Genomic DNA, 19296 nt, shown 5'->3' on the forward strand with positions numbered 1-19296 from the left:
ACACACACACACACACACAAAAAACCCACACACACACACGCACACACACACACACACGCGCACACACACACACCAGCCATGCTGTGGGATCCACAGGCTGTTGATTAACCTACCAAACAGGTTAAAGTCTCACCCTCACTCTCACTCTGGCCTCTATAAATCATACGTTGAATTTACTGGGCCGATGTTGTGTTGGACTTTTTACAGCTAATGGAGGGTGTTTTGTTAATGAGAGGCAAGACACAAATAATTCCTAAATATAATCTATTGTCCTATTAATGGTTTACTGTAGAGTATGTCTTTGTATATCTCAAAGTGAGAATAATAACAAAGAATTTACTTAATAGAAACTGAAATTGAAAAAATATTGATCACTTAAATTTCCGTTTTGACCCAAGCAGACCCAATGCAGCTGCACTTCCTTCCCTACAGTGTTTTTCTCAGTGACACTTGCAGAGGAGTCTTGGATGACTGCTCATAGTCTCATTACACACACACCCCCCCGTCTTCCTTCCAGATGTGTCAGCAAATACAGCCGAAATACACACACACACACACACACATACGAACACACACACACACCATTTAACCATATGCGAGTGAAACAGTTCTGGTTATGCATTTGTGGGTTGAGGGAGTATGCTTGCACGTATAAGTGTGTACACACATATTCACCCATTGCTAAGCTGCCGCTGCCGTGGATCATTTATGACTAGGCCCACAGTGAGGGCCAAAGGTCGGTGGGCTAACTCGTTAGCCGACCACGCCAGATCCGGCCGCCTAATCCGGTCAGCAGTGCTGGCCATCTGCGCTCGCAGCCGCGGAGAGACAGCTGCCCAGCAGAGCAGAGCGGAGAGGAGGAGAGAGGAGGAAGAGAGCCCAAACAAAACTTCCCACAACACACTTTGGCAGGAAGTTGCCCCCCGCACCCCTCCTCCTCCTTCTTCCTGGGCTCAGTTTCAGCACAGGAAACTTCCTGCGGGAAGGTTAGGGCGCGATGCAGCGGGTGCTTTTATCAACACTCAGCAGAGAGAGAGAGGGTGTGGGGGGAGAGAGAGACAGAGAGAAGAGAGAGAGAAAGAGGGAGAGAGGGAGGGGTGGTAGAGAGAGAGAGAGAGAGAGAGAGAGAGAGAGAGAGAGAGAGGGGAGGAGGAAAGAGAGTCTGAGTAATAGAGAGACAGAGGGAGAGAGAGAGAGAGAGAGAGAGAGAGAGAGAGAGAGAGAGAGAGAGAGAGAGAGGAGGAAAGAGAGAGTCTGAGTGGGGGTGAGAGAGAGAAAGAACCAGAGAGGGAGAGGAGTGAGGAGATGGAGAGAGGGGAAGAGAGAGGGGAGAGAGGAAAAGAGTGGGAGAAACCACATGAGAGAGGGAGACAGGGGAGCAGTAAGGGAGGAAGAGATGAAGAGAGAGGAAGAGGTGGAGAGGGAAGAGGGATAAAAACAGAAGGAGAGAGAGGGAAGGAGGGAGACTGTGGGAGGGAGAGGGGGAGGAAGGAAAGGAGGAAAAGGAGGGAAAGAAAGAAAGTGAGAGGAGGGTGATAAATGGCGAGAGGGAACGATAAGACAGTTGAGTTGGAGGGAGAGAGAAAGAGAGAGAGAGAGAGACAGAGAGAGAGGGAGAGGGAGAGAGGGTGTGACAGAGAAAGTCAGCCAGAGAGTGGGAGAGGGAAAAGAGACAGTGTGTGTATAAGGGAGAGAAAAAGACTGATGAGGGGCGAGAGAAGGAGTGAAAGAGAGAAGACAGAGAGAGGAGAAGAGGAAATGGGGGTTGAGGGAAGGAAGGAGGGGGGGGGACAGGCACAGGAGGCAAGACCATGAGAGGAAGTCCTGACTAAGAAACAGAGAAGTCACAAGACAAAAAATAGGAACAAGAAAGGATGCTATTCTATAATGTACTAACTGTAATATAAGGAAAGATTTAAAATGAATTAAACCAGATATTAATTAAATAATGATTTACTATTATTAAATTATTAATAACTTCCATTAAATAGAGAGAGGAGAAGATAGTGATTTGAATAATGAAAAAATAAATCACTAGATGATTAAAATGACTAATAATCACAACATATGATTAAAGCACAACTACTATGCCATAGTCTACATCTGCAAGCAGTGTCGAAGAGTCAAACAGTCACATGAAATGACCATCAAGGGCAGCACAACATCTACTTCAGTGATGTGCTGTTGTAACCTGCACTGTATTGTCTGCACAGTTCTGCCACACGCCAGCCTGGGCTCGGACCCGCGAGCTTGCAGCACCTTGGACTGACCGTGGTGGACATACTAGCAAGGAGACTAAAACTCATGGGAGCAAGCATCGGTAGCAAGTCCATTTAGGATCTGTACAATGCCTCTTGAGGGAGTCTTACTCATTGCAAAGCTACTTTGCCTTCTGTCCATCTCCAGCCAGCCACTGAAGCAAGCTGCCTGATGAAGCTGTCGTGTGTTTCCTTCTCACTGAGCATGACAGCCCAGAGCGTCGCAAACCACTTTAGGGTGAAGTTGAAAGGACAAACACATGGCCACAGAGTCTTAGTCTGCCTTGACTGTATGAATGTAGAGTTGTCTAAATATTTCTGATAGTAAAATAAGTTTTGATTATAAATATATGATTGAATTTAAAATTCAACATGTAGACAAATGTTCAGTCTGCTATGCTAGGGCGCACCACCACAACTACTGTACCTCATACCTGAGGCAAAGGTGGTTTGACTGACTGTAATAAAGACATGAGATACAAATATATGCAACGGGGGATGTTGTCTGAACACTTCAGACAATAAGTGGCAGGCATGGCCATGCTGAAAAAGGTACTTAATTGTCTTGATATTGCTCCGCCTCGGCTCTTGTCTGGCTGTGAACACCTGCTTCGTCCTTCCTATAACACACAAAAAGCAATGACACCCAATCCTCTTTGATGACATATTCTTGTGTTGCCAATACACAGAAGCTTCCACACTCCTGTTGGAAGGGGGGGGGGGGCATAGTTGCCATAGAAACAACTGGGCACTTGGAATAAACGGCTGGGGAAGAGGGGATGAGATCACCGCTATCTCATTTCATTGTTGCCTGCCCCCGTCCTAGCGTCCTAGCCTAACTCCATCCCCACCCCCACTCGCCAATACACTTCCTCCTCGCCTTAATTCATCCGCCAACTTCCTGTTTTTTTCTCATGGATTTAATGACAGCACATTTGTGTGACAGACTGCTAGACAGACAGATAGAAAGATGAAGGGACAGTCAGGCAATATTTATCAATGTGTGTGTGTGTGTGTGTGTGTGTGTGTGTGTGTGTGTGTGTGTGTGTGTGTGTGTGTGTGTGTGTGTGTGTGTGTGTGTGTGTGTGTGTGTGTGTGAGATAGACAGAGAGAGAAACAGGGGGAGATCAATTTGACAGCAGTGAAACAGGAGATGATCCAGTGCCTCATCAGAGATGGTGGGATTTCAATCATATATCCACAAACAGAACATGCTTCCATCTTTGTTGCGTTGCATCCACATGCATGCGGGCACGCACATGCGCGCACACACACACACACACACACGATAGATAGATAGATAGATACTTTATTGATCCCCAAGAGGACGGAGCTACCTCGACATGCTGCCACTCTTTTCGGCGCCGGAAGCGGATGACAATTGTGACAATTCAGCTGTATCTTTGTGGGCTGAGATGCAAAGGTGTTTAGAATTGACAAGTCTATAGTCTAACTGACTACACTTTCCCAGCACCAGTTCTCTGTGGTTTTAGACTCACTCTGGTTATGACTGTGTTTTTTCACTCATGTTCCCACTGGAGGGAGAGAGAGGGAGGGAGAGGGAGAGAGGGAGAGAGAGAGAGAGAGAGAGAGAGAGAGAGAGGGAGAGAGAGAGGGAGAGGGAGAGGGAGAGAGAAGTTCTGGCCTCATGGCTTGGCCACAGAAGAGTAGAGGCTTTATGAGCACAGGGGGGTCTGATGAGCAGGCCATGACTCAGAGTAGAGGATATAACACTTATCACCGCAGTCTTTTTCTAGACCTGCCTTGATATTTCTTTCTTGATTTTGTTCATTTTTCTTTTTCTTTGTCTCTCTCTCTCTCTGTACGTGTGTGTGTTTGTTCATTCATTTCTGCTTGATATCTTCCCTTTTTTGGTATAACTTTGTTTTCATTCTCCTTTCACTAGAAATGTAAATACAGGTACCTCTAAGGACACTTCCTCGTACCTCTGTCTCTTGTTGTTTCTCTCTCTTTGTTACTCTATCTCTTTCACTTTCTCCCTTCTATCACTCCCTCTTTCACACACACACACACACACACACACACACACACACACACACACACACACACAAACACACACACACCCGTGTTATCCCTCGTCTCCAGTCTTCTCTCTTTTCCTTCACCTTTTCTTTGTCGAGAATTGCGAGTGAGTGGCTAGAGAGTTTGAATCGTTTTCATTTAGGACTAAACGCTCATAAACGGCTCAGCTTGGAATAAGCTACAGTATAGCGACCAAATCAGAGTTTGTGAGGGAAACTTAGGTTTAGTTTCAACTGCGGGTAACTGAATAAAGCTAGCCTAGAAATCTAGACGCGCCCCTAGCGGCAGCAAATTACATTTGCTGCCAGGGCTAGTCTAGCAACTCTCCGTTAACTTGTGAGCTCCAGAAATCTAAACTAAATCAGGCCAATGAAATCGTGTATAGAGTCGTTAGGTGGGCTTAACATAATGATTGATGGCAGAGTTGCAATGGTTTGGCTTGAATTCCCTGCTACTTGAAAACAAATAAGATGGATGTTGCTGTTGCTAATGTGTGTGACACGAGTTAACGTTTGAACTAGCCAACTAGCTACGCTGGTGGGAAACGCATGGGACTCATAGCGCTGCCGCTGTCCTATTGCGTGCAGAAGGAATTTGAAAGACAACTGATTATCCCGCCCCTCGGACTGAGCACTGCGAACGGTGAGTGCCCAGACCCTACATTTTAATGTGGGTCTGGCTCGTCAGGCTAGAATAAAGCTGCAACTCCTCAGACTGTATCTTATGTCTACTCTGTTGCGCACAACCTGCTGCAGCAGAAAGGAAAGGCGTTAGCCCCGAAGGTTTTAATAACTTATTATGATGACCTGTCTGGAACTGAAGCACGAATGGTTAGCATATTTCTAGGTAATAATACAAAACCCAAGCTAAAGTAATGCAAATAATACTAAAACACAACAACAAGAAATGTAAATACAGGTACCTCTAAGGACACTTCCTCGTACCTCTGTCTCTTGTTGTTTCTCTCTCTTTGTTACTCTATCTCTTTCACTTTCTCCCTTCGATCACTCCCTCTTTCACACACACACACACACACACACACACACACACACACACACACAAACACACACACACCCGTGTTATCCCTCGTCTCCAGTCTTCTCTCTTTTCCTTCACCTTTTCTTTGTCGAGAATTGCGAGTGAGTGGCTAGAGAGTTTGAATCGTTTTCATTTAGGACTAAACGCTCATAAACGGCTCAGCTTGGAATAAGCTACAGTATAGCGACCAAATCAGAGTTTGTGAGGGAAACTTAGGTTTAGTTTCAACTGCGGGTAACTGAATAAAGCTAGCCTAGAAATCTAGACGCGCCCCTAGCGGCAGCAAATTACATTTGCTGCCAGGGCTAGTCTAGCAACTCTCCGTTAACTTGTGAGCTCCAGAAATCGAAACTAAATCAGGCCAATGAAATCGTGTAGAGAGTCGTTAGGTGGGCTTAACATAATGATTGATGGCAGAGTTGCAATGGTTTGGCTTGAATTCCCTGCTACTTGAAAACAAATAAGATGGATGTTGCTGTTGCTGATGTGTGTGACACGAGTTAACGTTTGAACTAGCCAACTAGCTACGCTGGTGGGAAACGCATGGGACTCATAGCGCTGCCGCTGTCCTATTGCGTGCAGAAGGAATTTGAAAGACAACTGATTATCCCGCCCCTCGGACTGAGCACTGCGAACGGTGAGTGCCCAGACCCTACATTTTAATGTGGGTCTGGCTCGTCAGGCTAGAATAAAGCTGCAACTCCTCAGACTGTATCTTATGTCTACTCTGTTGCGCACAACCTGCTGCAGCAGAAAGGAAAGGCGTTAGCCCCGAAGGTTTTAATAACTTATTATGATGACCTGTCTGGAACTGAAGCACGAATGGTTAGCATATTTCTAGGTAATAATACAAAACCCAAGCTAAAGTAATGCAAATAATACTAAAACACAACTTAGAACTAGGCCTACTTATGTACTCGTCCCACTAACGAGTTTGTTTATTTGTTTCCCCGACCAGCGCGGTAAAGTGTAAACACACCAGCACAAGACGGCTCTAGATAGGGCTGAGCTCCGCTCTGTTAAGGTTAAATGGCGGATCATTCACAAGAGGATTTTGAGATGCACAGATTCCCAAATGAACGCATATCCACAGATTTTGAGTGGTGAAATACATTCACACCGCTAACATTATATTGAGGAAAAAGTATAGCCAACCAAGCTCAAGTAGCTCAGTGTAGCAGGACGGACCTTACGTAGGCCTAAATTAGGACTTTAAAAAATATCTGCGCAAATTATCGGCCAGAATTCTGTTATCGTACCGATAATAATATTTTCATTTTTTCACTTATCGGCTAATAATATATCGGCCGCCGATATATCGTGCATCCCTAGTTTTATGTTGACATAGTGCAGACCCACGACATGCACATGGAATACGGTCACTTCCCCTAAGCTCATCCTATAAACACACACACACATATAAAACACCTGCCGTTAACCTCCACTGGCAAAATGACACATGCATATTTCTCTCTCTCTCTCTCTCTCTTTTTTTCTCTCTCTCTCTCTCTCTCTCATATGCATAAACTTCGCTACATTTGGATTCTATCCAAAAGAAAGATGAATACACAAAGCTGATCTGGAGCAAGTTGCCAAATCAAAGGGTGATGAGAAATTGTGGAATTGGACAGCTCTGTTCCCAATGAAACCAGCAAGTTCCTGGTGTTCTCTCCGTGACTAAGGCATTCTTTACATTTCTGTTTTGCGCCACAGTCAAGCCAAGTCCTTGACAAAGTATATGTTTTCATCTCTAGTGCTTGAAGAGTGTTGAGCTTATTCAAAGGGAAGAGGAAAAATCTCAACAACTCAAGTCTATCTATCTCTACGTTTGTGTAACTTACTGTCTGTCTGTCTCTCTCTGAGAGTGTGTGTGTCTGTGAAGGTACCTTTTATGGGAAGGGTTCTGTTGTTATAGCTCATTGTCTCCCCATTTCTGTCTGTGTCTGTCTGTCTGTGTCTGTGTGCGGGGAAAAGCACAGGGCCTCTCTCTCTCTCACACACACACAAACAAACACACAAACAAACACACACACACACACATACATACACACACACACACACACACACACACACACACACACACACACACACACACACACACAGGGTCTAATTTCCCCCATCAGTCAGTGACATGTGGAGAGGGTTTTGAGCAGGAAGAGGGAGGCTGGACTGGGTTTTTGGCCGTTGGCATGCAAGAACAGTTTCCCTTTCAGGGCGAAAAGGGGAAGAAAAAAAAGGAGTATTTGTTCAGGAAGAGCCGTCTGCCCACTCAGGAAATTCCTGAGGATGAGAACGGCTTCCAGGGACAGGAAATTTCCCCTCTGAAAAGAGAACATAGACACACACACACACAAACACATACCCGTCCCCTTAGACATGCAGACACACACAACACACATACACACAGAGAGACAGACACACACACACACACACACACACACACACACACACACACACACACACACACACACACACACACACACACACACACACACACACACACACACACACACACACACACACACACACACACACACACACACACACACACACACACACACACACACACACACACACGTCCCCTTAGACATGCAGACACACACACAACACACAGAGAGACAGGCACAAAGTGACACACACACACACAGAGAGACAGGCACACAGTGAGACACACACACACACACACACACACACACACACACACACACACACACACACACACACACACACACACACACACACACACACACACACACCTGTCCTTAGACATGTAGACACACATCTACATACAAAGACAGCGACCGACACACACATACAAAACCCTATCTTCTCAGACATGCAGACATACATACACACAGAGAGACACACAAAACCCCATCTTACACACAGAGACACAAAAATACATGCGCACACACAACTAATCCCTTCAAACATGCAGACACACACACACACACACACACGTATGGAGTGGGGGGGGGGGGTGCTACAGTCTTCAAGCAGACAGAAAGATGTGTGTTTTGTTGACATAGTGCAGACCCACGACATGCACAAGGTATACGGTCACTTCCCCTAAGCTGCAGGGCTCCAGACCAGAACTTTTTGCACTGGTTGCACTGGTGCGCCTAACTTTTTTTCTTAGGTGCACCAGCACAAAAGTTAGGTGCACCCAAATTTTCAACCACATCGCATTTAACACCGCAGCAGGTTCACTTTTTTCCCCTTAATTACTGTCCTATATAGGTTGTCCTATGACTTAGGATTTACAATTCTACAAGAAAAGTAACTTAATGAAGTGTTGGTGCTTTAAGTGCTTCACTGAGCTGAAATTTAAACTTAAAACATCTCAAGATGTATTAAATAAAAATAACAGTGAGTAAATTAACAGTGCACATCTTTTAAGGGCTTCAAACTGCACATCTCATGGCTCAATGTTTTACATACTATCCTTCATGATCTTTAGGCCTTGGCTAAACCAGCTCGCCATGCTAGCATCTTCCATAGAAATGTATTTGAGCACAATTTAAAGAGATGTTCCAAGTAGCCTGGGGGATTTTTATGTGATTTTGCAATGATGATTGCAATAATCATTTGACAGCCCCACAATGCAATTTACTTTTTAATTTTAGTATTTTTACATTTTCAATAATAACATGGTTAATGCAGTAACGAAATGGTAGGCCTATTATTATAGGCTACTGCAATGACTTGCCATGCTCGATCTAAATGTGTCCATTCAATTCACCGTACACAATGACCACTGTATACATGCAGGGAATATTCGGGCTTTAAATGTAGCAGCGATATTCGGTTTGCGCCAAATACCGGATTAAATTGATTGATTAAATTGATTGATTGAAACTATTTTTCTGGTGAATAATTATTTCGGACTGAACTTGGTGAAGGGAAGTTTCACTAGGCCTATCGTAGGCAACGATAAACTTGATCATCATCTCGGGCTCGTCTGATCGGTTTGCTGCTGCCAGCCGCTGAAAGGCAGTGGGGAGAGGGGACATTTATCTCGGCCTATGTGACCACACTGTAATGCATGCATATATGACGGGTCTCTGACCTCTCTCTCTCTCTCTCTCTCTCTCTCTCTCTCTCTCTCTAATTTACTCACAGGCACTGGGCCACGGTCAATCAGAGGGGAGGTCCCGCCCTTCACTATCTGTGATTTGCATATGCGACCAAATTGGTCGCACTCTGGAGCCCTGCCTAAGCTCATCCTATAAACACACACACATATATAAAACACCTGCCGTTAACCTCCACTGGCAAAATGACACGCGCATATTTATATTCCCATGTAGGGAAATGGTCAGTTAACAGGCTCCTCTCAGTGAGAACACACACACACACACTCAGTGGAAACTCCCTCAGTCCTCAGTCTCCCAGCCCTTGTGCCAGTGCAACTTCTACAATCTCTGCAACTTCTCCATTTCTCACACACACACACACAACAGCTTCCCGCCTCACACTCCTGCTCTTTAGTTGGGCTTTATCAGTAGACATGAAAACACCTGGGCAGACAAAACAACTGTGTGTGTGTGTGTGTATGTGTGTGTGAGAGAGAGAGAGGAGACAGAGAGTGATAGTCAGGCCATTGCCAACAACTGATAACTAATTAAAAACTATTCTGTGGTGATGATTCATTTGTGCCTGTTGAGCATAGGTGGTGAGGAAAGGGTTAAATCCGGAATGGCATTCTTTCAGAGTGAGGAGCAACTCTACACCCCCAACCCCCCCCCCCCCCTCCCCTACTGCACACACACACACACACACTGCCTCTCCTACACACCCTACCCCCTTCCTTCCCCCATCACCTCACATCTAATCAAACTTCCTTTCCAGGAAATCAAGTAGGCGGATTTCTGCCCACTCCGCAATTTCCTCTCTTCTTCTCCTTCTCTCTCTCTTTCTTAGCTTTTTTTCTTCCTTCCTTCCTTTCCTTCTCCCCAGAGAAATTATTATTATTATTATGAATGTGGAGGGATGTCACACACTCAGGAAGATGACACAGACACACACACAGACACTCTCTCTCTCTCTCTCAGGCAAGCATGTGCACGCACATACTCATGTGCACAGGCACACACGCGCACAGTTTTCCATCTTTGCTTTACCTCCCTTACTCATTCACCCCACCATTCTCTTCCCGTATCCCCCATTACTTGCCATCATCATCTTTCCATCTCTCTCTCTGTCACACACACACCTATCCATCCATATTTGACACTCTTATGCATCCATCATTGTGTATCTCTCGTGCCTTCACTCTAGTCTCACACACACACACACACACACACACACACACACACACACACACACACACACAGAGAGAGAGCCCTTCATGTCTCTGACTGCCTGTGCGCATGCTGGAACCCTGTGAGTGATACCCCACTTTGACTGACTGACGCTCGGGTGGAGAGAAAGAGAGAGGGAGGGAGAGAGAGAAAGAGAAAGAGAGAGAGAGGGGGAGAGAGAGAGAGAGAAAGAAAGAAAGAAAGAAAGAAAGAAAGAGAGAGAGAGAAAGAGAGAGAGGGGTGTGTGAGTATGTGTGTGTGGGGGGGGGGGGGTTGGCTCTGGGCCAGCTGATGTTCTCGGAAGTCCTCCCTTTATTTCTCACTCCCTCACGCCTGAGGGGCTGACAGGTGGAGTGTGTCATTCAACACAATCTGTTTGACACCGCATGAACCGAAAAAAACAGCCGTGGTATCTATTTAATGCCGAGATTTGTTCATGCTTTTCGTCCAGTTGTGTTTTACTTCACTAAACATTGAGCAGACGTACTTGTTCAGCTCTGAATGATCACATCTGTCCTTGTGCATGTGATACTGCAATACTTACAAAATAATTACAAATGCTGCAATAATTGAATACCATGTTAAATATCAGTGTGCAATAAATAGAAATGAAATTCAAGAGACGTGTGGATAATTCCAGGTTGACTGTTGATGATGGTAGTCTACAGATCTATACAATAACTATCATATAGTTCAAGTGTTGTTGTACAGTCAGCCAGTCTAAGATGAACAGATGAATGCAAATATATCCATATGGATATATGGAGAGAGGGGGTAAATAAGAGTCCAGTTCAAACCAAACGTTCACAAAGTCAAACACACATGATACAAACAGAGGTATGTGCAAGTATGCATGCTTAAACGCACACGCACACACACACAGGTGTGTACACATGAGCTCACGTACACAAACGCACGTTCGTACGCACACACACACACACACAATTGCACACAGACACACACACCTTTACTCGAGGTTCAAAATTCAACATTGCGTTTCATCACATTTCCATGATCTCCATGATAAGAGGCAAAGCAACCAGAGGGTGGAAGCTCAGGTGGAACGGAACCCACACACACACACACACACTCTCTCTCTCTATCCCACTCACACAATCACACACACACTCTTCCAAACACCCCCACCCCCCGACACACACACACACACACACACACACACACACACACACACACAGCCCTGACCCGGAGATAACCACGACAGTAAAACAAGCACAGGTCTCACTGAGCACTTCCTCCATCCGCTGGCTCTGTGAGAAAAGGAGAAGTGTAGCCACTAGGGTATTTCCTTCATGAGGGCCATTGTGCTCTGCTCGCGCTAGGCCTGGGCCGGCTGCCGTGGTTTGCCGAACGCAGCTCACAACCACATGCTGACAAACATCGCTGTGCACGCTTCCCCCAACACCCGGAGTAGACAGTGACACAATAGAAGCTGGTGGTGGCACAGTGATCTCAATAGCGGTAGTGCAATGAAAAGTGAAATCAGACACACACACAGACATGGAGATTAGAGACACGGACAGACACAGGTGTCCAGCACGCACGCACGCACGCACGCACGCACGCACGCACGCACGCACGCACGCACGCACACACACACACGCACACGCACACGCACACGCACACGCACACGCACACGCACACGCACACACACTGACATTAGCACGCATGTACAGTATAAACACAAACACACACACACATACACACACACAATCACAAACACCCACAGAGACTGTCTGACACCTAATCCACCAAACATAGGTAACAATCATATACAGGCTTCTCTATGATAAAACCCCAGGCACTGACATGCATATCAAATAGATGGGTTACACAATGAACAGGGTAAACCTAAACAGAAACCCGGTGCTCCCTGTAAATATCTAACGCTGCAGCCTGGCCCAGGGCCAACCCCACCCATTATTTTATTGGCTTATGCCTCGGCTAGTTAGAACCTGCCATCCATTTGGTGAGCCAACATCCACCCACGTACGCATGGTCACACCACACACACACACACACACACACACACACACACACACACACACACACACACACACACACACACACACACACACACACACACACACACACACACACACACACACACACACACACACACACACACACACACACACACACACACACACACAAAACACATAGAAACACACAGAAACACACAGAGACAGACACACATACACACACTCACACACTACTTCCTAGAACTCTGTTGAGCGCAGAAGGCCTTTCACAGGGGGGTCTGAACAGAAAGCCAGTTTTAGTGTTTCTGACGTCACATGCACCAGAGCTCTGTCAGACATCAGAATGGGGAGAACTGGGAGACAAACACTTGTCTCTGGCGTGCGTGTGCGTGTTTGTGTGTGTGTGCGTGTTTGTGTGTGTGTGTGTGTGTGTGTGTGTGCGCGTGTGTGTGCGACTGTGCGTGTTTGTGTGTGTGTGTGTGTGTGTGTGTGATGGGAAAGAGTCTGTTAAAATGCACCTAAAGACTAACTTCCTCAGAAAAGATTAAGCCAACTCTGAATCAAGAGAGGTCAGAGGGGTCAACTGTCAAAGCTTCACTTCCACAAAGGAAAAAGGGAGTTTCTCATGAGTTTCTCTTCTTATACCACTTACATCTTCTTAAAGTGGGTGTGTGTGTCTCTCTTGACTAATTGAACATGTGTCATCACAGAGGTGTGCCAGAAACTCAGAAAATGCAAACACAGGGAAGAGTTTGTTTTGTACTGTGATAGACAGGTCCTTTGTAAATTTGACTGTGTAAAGACAGGTTTTGTATGCTAGTACAGTATGTATGTGCAGAGAGTGGTGGTGATGGTGGTGGTGTTGGCAGGGGGGGGGGGGATTTCAAGGGCAAGGCTAAGGACTATGTGAGTATTTTGTATGTAGGTGTGTTTATGTGTGTATGTAAGGAAATATAAGGAGTGCGTCCAGTATACTCCTAGCGAGTCCCAGTGTACTTAAATAATAATACAGTGTATGCAGCGTGTGTGTGTGTGTGTGTGTGTGTGTGTGTGTGTGTGTGTGTGTGTGTGTGTGTTAGTTGTGTCTATATTAGGGGTGTAACGGTACATGTATTCGTATTGAACCGAAACGGTACGGGCATCACGGTTCGGTGCATGAATTTACACGGAGAATACACGGTATAAAAATAGGCTACATAAAACTTGCGTGCGGATTAATTCATGTAATGCAGAATTACTGTTTATTAGCGACACCCAACGCTAATCTGTAGCCTCGCCTTAGCTCTGAAGGTCTGATTGATTGACGCCTATGTTATTTTTTTGTCAGGTCATCGGTCGAGTCAGTCAGTCAGAGATAGCAGCACTAACTTAAGCGAGTGGTGGCGACCCACAAGAGTTAGAGGACCCGCTGGTCTCTTTAAGATTGCCAGTTTGAGAAGTTCAGTTACAGTATTACAGGTGAGAGAGTGGTGGATAAGACGAAACTGTGTGTCGGCGTTGTTCAGCAGTTGTTGGCTAACGTTATGTGAGTGGAAATATATATCGAACATGCTACACATATTCGACGCCATCACCCAGATGATGTAGCCTACACTGTAGGCTACCAATCACTGAAACGAGGAAAAAACTTCCCAAGCGCTTCACCAGCCTTTGGATACAAATAGGGCCAAAACCTATGGCTTAAAATGATTTCGTAATGACAGAAAGCTATGTAAATCGCGTGGTAATTACCTTTATGTTAGAGTAACTTGTAACTTCTCACACGAGGAGCTGGCAGTGTTAAGTGCATAGATAGACGGTAAAAGAAAGTGTCAAAGCTAACCACGAACCAGGCTAAACAAATCATGCTACGCTGAGTTAACGTCAAAGGGTAAAGTCACGTGACTTTTATGGAATGAAAGGAGCAATTTCGTTTTTTTACACAAAAATAGTGTGATATTTTCACAGTTAGTAGATTATTACTGTACACACACTGAAAAATATTGAGGCAAATTGTAGACCCTTCCATATACAACTAAACATGGATATTGAAGGCCTTGCTTAAGTGGATTTTTAAAAATCATTATTCTATGTAATTTGTACTTTCAGAAATAAGAGATGCTATAGGCCTATTTTCAGTTTTATAGCTGATTATCTTATTATTAAGATTATTGTTACAGATGGAGTCTGGGTACTTATTGTACTGTTCACATCTTACACACTTCAGGCTTGTGCAAATAGCTCAGGGGAGAGACATGACACTAGGTGGTACAGCCTGAGACATGCACAATAAAATTAGCTTTTTGCATTTTTGTTTTGCTTTTCCCTCCATTGTACCGAACTCGTACCGAACCGTGATGTCCGAACCGAGGTATGAACCGAACCGTGACTTCTGTGTACCGTTACACCCCTAGTCTATATGCATGCATGTGGTGTTTGTGTACACACCTGCGCACAATTTGTGTATATATGCATATGTGCACATGTGTCAGACCTGTGCGTGTGTGTGTGCGTGTGTGTGTGTTGGACATTGAACTCACGCAGGTGTGTCGGCAGCCTGCCTGGCTCGTCCTCCATCCTGCTGGCTGGTGGGGCGTTGGTGGGGGTGGGGGCGGCGGGCGCATGGAAGGGAGAGGAAGTGGAGTTTGGCAGTGGGCTCGCGGAAGGGTTGAACGGGCTCCTCTCCTGCTATGAATAGACAGAGAGAGAGAGAGAGAGAGAGAGAGAGAGAGCTTTACACAACACACATTTCCCTAAAACACAGACACTCATAAATAAACATATAAACAGATACATCATCTCTTGTCCATAACACACATACATGCATACAGCCACATGTACAAAAAACAAAAACAATTTGCAACCTTTCAAACACCTGACTCTCTTCCAACATGACACCTTTCAAACTACAAACGCCAACATACATACACAAACTGCTCATTAATGTCTCAATAAAAATATTCATATTATGCTCACACACACACAGAGAGAGAGAGAGAGAGAGAGAGAGAGAGAGAGAGAGAGAGAGAGAGAGAGAGAGAGAGAGAGAGAGAGAGAGAGAGAGAGAGAGAGAGAGCAAATGTATACAGTGAACACTCAAAGTCCACTCATTCTTGCATTCACCAATACAAACGTAAACACAAGGCAACATAAAACACTCTCAAACATTCTTTCAGTAGGCCTACCTGCTGCGTTACATATTTTACACACTTCACAAGCATCAATTAAGCATTTAACCTAATACACCAGTCATGTGCACTTTCACCCAGGCCACCAGTAATAAAGAGTTCACATGCAAGTGTTCGTGCTTTGGGGTTTCTCTGTGATATGCAATGACATCCATTTTTACACTGTTGGCTTCTTCGATCCGAAACTTTTTTCCACATACAAGACTCATACTAAGCTATAATCTCAGGCAGCTCAATTCACCTCAAGGCCAAATAGAAATACCAGCAAATTTTGGCCCTGGTCTGGTCCAGGCTAGGCTTGGCTCTAGTCTGGCACAGGTCTGGAATGAGGTGAATGTGCTTCTTCTATAGATCACACTCAGCATAACCATATCTTCCACAAGCAAATGTTTGCCTTACTCCCGTACACAGTGCTCAACAATCCACAGAGAGCAATATGAGTGAAAAGTTCCTGGTGCATTCATTTTGTTATCTGTTATTGTTAAAGATCTACATTTCAAACCCTGTTAGTCATAAAAGCTTTTCCTCAAATTACCATACCAATAACCACACCATAAATATGGCTGAACAACACAGGGTTATCAGAAACCTGTTGCCTTGATCACAACAATATTCTTACTTGCTGGTGTTACCCGAAAAACACACCTAGGACCACATCAGACCACATCTGACCATGGCAATTCTTCAGCAGCTGAAGTGGAAGTCCTCCACTCCAAAGCAAGCAGAGCGTGGTGTTTTTACCGACAGTTTCCTTATACATATTTAGACCACTCTCTGTGCGCGATAAGCCTCACACACACACACACATCTGATTTAGATAAGGACTTTGTAAGAGGCCGGCGAAAACAATCAGCTGTAGCTGTGCCAGCAGGAAAGACTTAGATCTGGGTGCAGGAGCCCAGCTGGGACACTGAGCTATTGGGTTGAGGTGGGAAAATGCAAGGCCTCCAGTAACCCAGTGGTCAAGGAGCCACTATTATCCATTACAGGAGCCCAATGAGACTTAATCACTTGGTTATGAGAGAACACTTCTGCAGGGCAATTTCTGGAAATACTGTGATAAGCAATCAATGCTGATGAAACATGTGACTCACCACAGATCTTGACATGGGCCCCAATGCACCTCATATTTGATTCAACACCTGATTCGATGATCATCACGTTTAAAGACAAACTTCTATTTGCTTGTATACATGTATGGCTTGATTTGTGTATCCCTGGTTCAAGAGTCTACCCTCTTCCTCAGTTGTTCTTACTCTTCTTTCCTCACAGCCAAAGCAGCTTTGCTTTCTCAAAATGCTGATTACACAAAGGAGAGTGTGCGGGTGCCGGTCACAGAGAGGTCAAAGTAAGAGGAGTGCAGTTCACAAAGAGGCTGTCCCGGAGAGGGAGACCTTCCACCCACTCGCCACACTTAAAACTATTTCCTCTTTACCGGATATGTTCCAGGAGTTATCTCTGAAGTAGAAGCAAGGGCAGCTGCTAATATGACTAACGCCAACAGGTACATGACTGTGCAGTGTGCAAACTTCACCTCACTTTTGGAGACTTGCTAGCAACTGAGACTTGATTCACATGATTCATCCTTCTTTCTTAGCTAACCAGCCACCAACTGCACTGGAAGCAGCACTTTCGAACCCAGAGTAGGACCTTGAGTCTGCCTCTCACTATTCAGAAAGCAAACAGACACTGAAGCAGATTAGTAATCTGTGGTGACTACTCCATCCAGAAGTTTGACCATCATAAATGGGCCTCATGTTGTGTGCCGGGAGCGCCCATGGGAAGGGCCGAGGCCTGAGGAGAGTCACACCGCAATTGTGCAAATGACCCCATGCAAAGGCAGAATAGATGACAATTGAAAGAAAACAAATGACCTGGTTTGCATGCCACCATTTGATGCTGTGCCTGTGGTCGAAGAGTGGATGTCTGTGTGTGTGTGTGTGTGTGGGGGGGGGGGCAGTGAGACTCTAACCAGACTTGCATCATGCCAAGACACGTCTGATATTGCACTGAAGAAGGTGTCTGCCAGATGCCACTTTGCGTAATGTCAAATTCTTTGGTAATGGATTCTTGTTGAAACTGGAGTTTAAGAGCTCTTGAACTCCTGACAAAAATGTCACCTCTCCTCTGGTAGGCCTATTCCAGACCTGCACTTGCAATTTCAAAGATCACTAGACCTCTCAACACAACAGATCATTAAAATTAAATTTAAATTCAACTTAACTTAGATATTAGGCAGCACAACTGGTGAAACTGGTGAACTACAACTGCTATGTACAAAGACATACACTTGTGCTCAGGTCAGATGGTATGAATGGATATGTCCACCAATAACCTATGTAAACTGCAATCTGACATCTCTCTTAAGGCCAGATCGGTCATTCGCCACTGGTCAACTATACAGTTGGTTGTCGTGTTCTGAGATAAAATCGTAACACAGGCACAGGGCTGAGAATTGGGAATGAATTGACTTACCAACTGGCTACAACGACTCCTCACAGGCAAAAAGTTATACTGGCATACTGTAGTTGACACTTGGTTTCCGTGTTAAAGTTTGATACCACCAAAACGACTCCAGCGAAATATTAGGAATGTGTTAGTCTATGCATGTTCAGTGGTGGCAGATAGTGCGACATGTCGCAGTTTTGTCAGAAGAGAAGGCTCGAAGAATGAATCGCATTGTTATGACGATTTCGGTTCCAATTGAATAATGTAGCCTTCGTATCCAAATATAGGCTAACTGTGATACAACGCTCGAATAAGTAGGCTATATAGCTTAAGTCATCAAGACCGTGGTAGGCTACTCACCTATGCTCTGTTAGACTGGTATACGACATAAGGGTCTCTCCTTCAGCAGCAGCAACAGATGATAGGCTACAGTCGTTGCTGCTGCGTGCGTATAGTTGAAGAGAAACACAACTATAGGGAGCACATCCCGTAAACCATTTGACTGTCAGAACTTAAACTAAGGTTTTAAATATACGCAGAAATACCTTGATCGTGATCTGCGACGGGGAATCGGACATGTCTTGTTTAAATTCAGGAAGTTCTCCTGTTTCCACTTTCCTTTCCCCTTTTTTCCTTGAAGTAACCCTGAAAAACCACCCACGTACGTCCGTCTCCTTGTCCTGGATTTAGTTACATTCGCACGGCAATGAATGTTTGTGTCTGTTAGTTAATCCATTTTTGCGTATAGTTTCTGTAAAAGCGCATTCAACTTCTTTGTTTTCCCTGGCGCTGGTGTGCGCTACATTTTGGCGTGGCGATGGTTAATTTCTTCCTGGAAGACTTCACTGTAGAAGGCGTACAACGCAGTGCTCATTGATTTGGATGCGTTAGTGGCGAAATGACGTGAATTCCTAGCACTGAGCGCAGCCCCTTAAAGGAAACCAGACTCAGGAAATAGCCGATCATGTTTAACATAGTGGGTGTAGCGAACTAGACCATGGTTACTAGACCAACAGTGTCTAGATCAGCCATCCTGATC

General features: G+C 45.1%; 1 protein-coding gene and 1 long non-coding RNA gene across 5 annotated transcripts in view; one reads left to right on the forward strand and one right to left on the reverse strand.

Moving 5' to 3' along the window:
* Nucleotides 1-19164, reverse strand: part of etv6 (ETS variant transcription factor 6) — a 29032-nt gene extending 9868 nt beyond the window's left edge. The window contains exons 1-2 of one of the 4 annotated variants that reach the window (XM_076296625.1): nt 18803-19164; nt 15162-15306 (exon numbers count right to left, since the gene is read on the reverse strand). In XM_076296625.1, the coding sequence (XP_076152740.1) occupies nt 15162-15306; nt 18803-18835 (178 nt within the window). In that variant the 5' untranslated portion in view covers nt 18836-19164. Of the gene's footprint in view, nt 1-15161; nt 15310-18284; nt 18586-18802 lie in introns of those variants that run through there. The other 3 variants (XM_076296624.1, XM_076296627.1, XM_076296626.1) reach the window with 3 other exon arrangements.
* LOC143136127 (uncharacterized) overlaps nt 1-19296 on the forward strand; it is a 263743-nt gene that overhangs the window by 143456 nt on the left and 100991 nt on the right. The gene's annotated exons all lie outside the window — the stretch shown is intronic.

This window comes from Alosa pseudoharengus, unplaced genomic scaffold (genome assembly GCF_046254945.1).
Source record: "Alosa pseudoharengus isolate Yale_2024_CS ecotype anadromous, Long Island Sound unplaced genomic scaffold, YU_APseudo_1.1 YU_APseudo_1.1_scf_20, whole genome shotgun sequence".
In the NCBI taxonomy this organism is placed as follows: Eukaryota; Metazoa; Chordata; class Actinopteri; order Clupeiformes; family Clupeidae; genus Alosa; species Alosa pseudoharengus.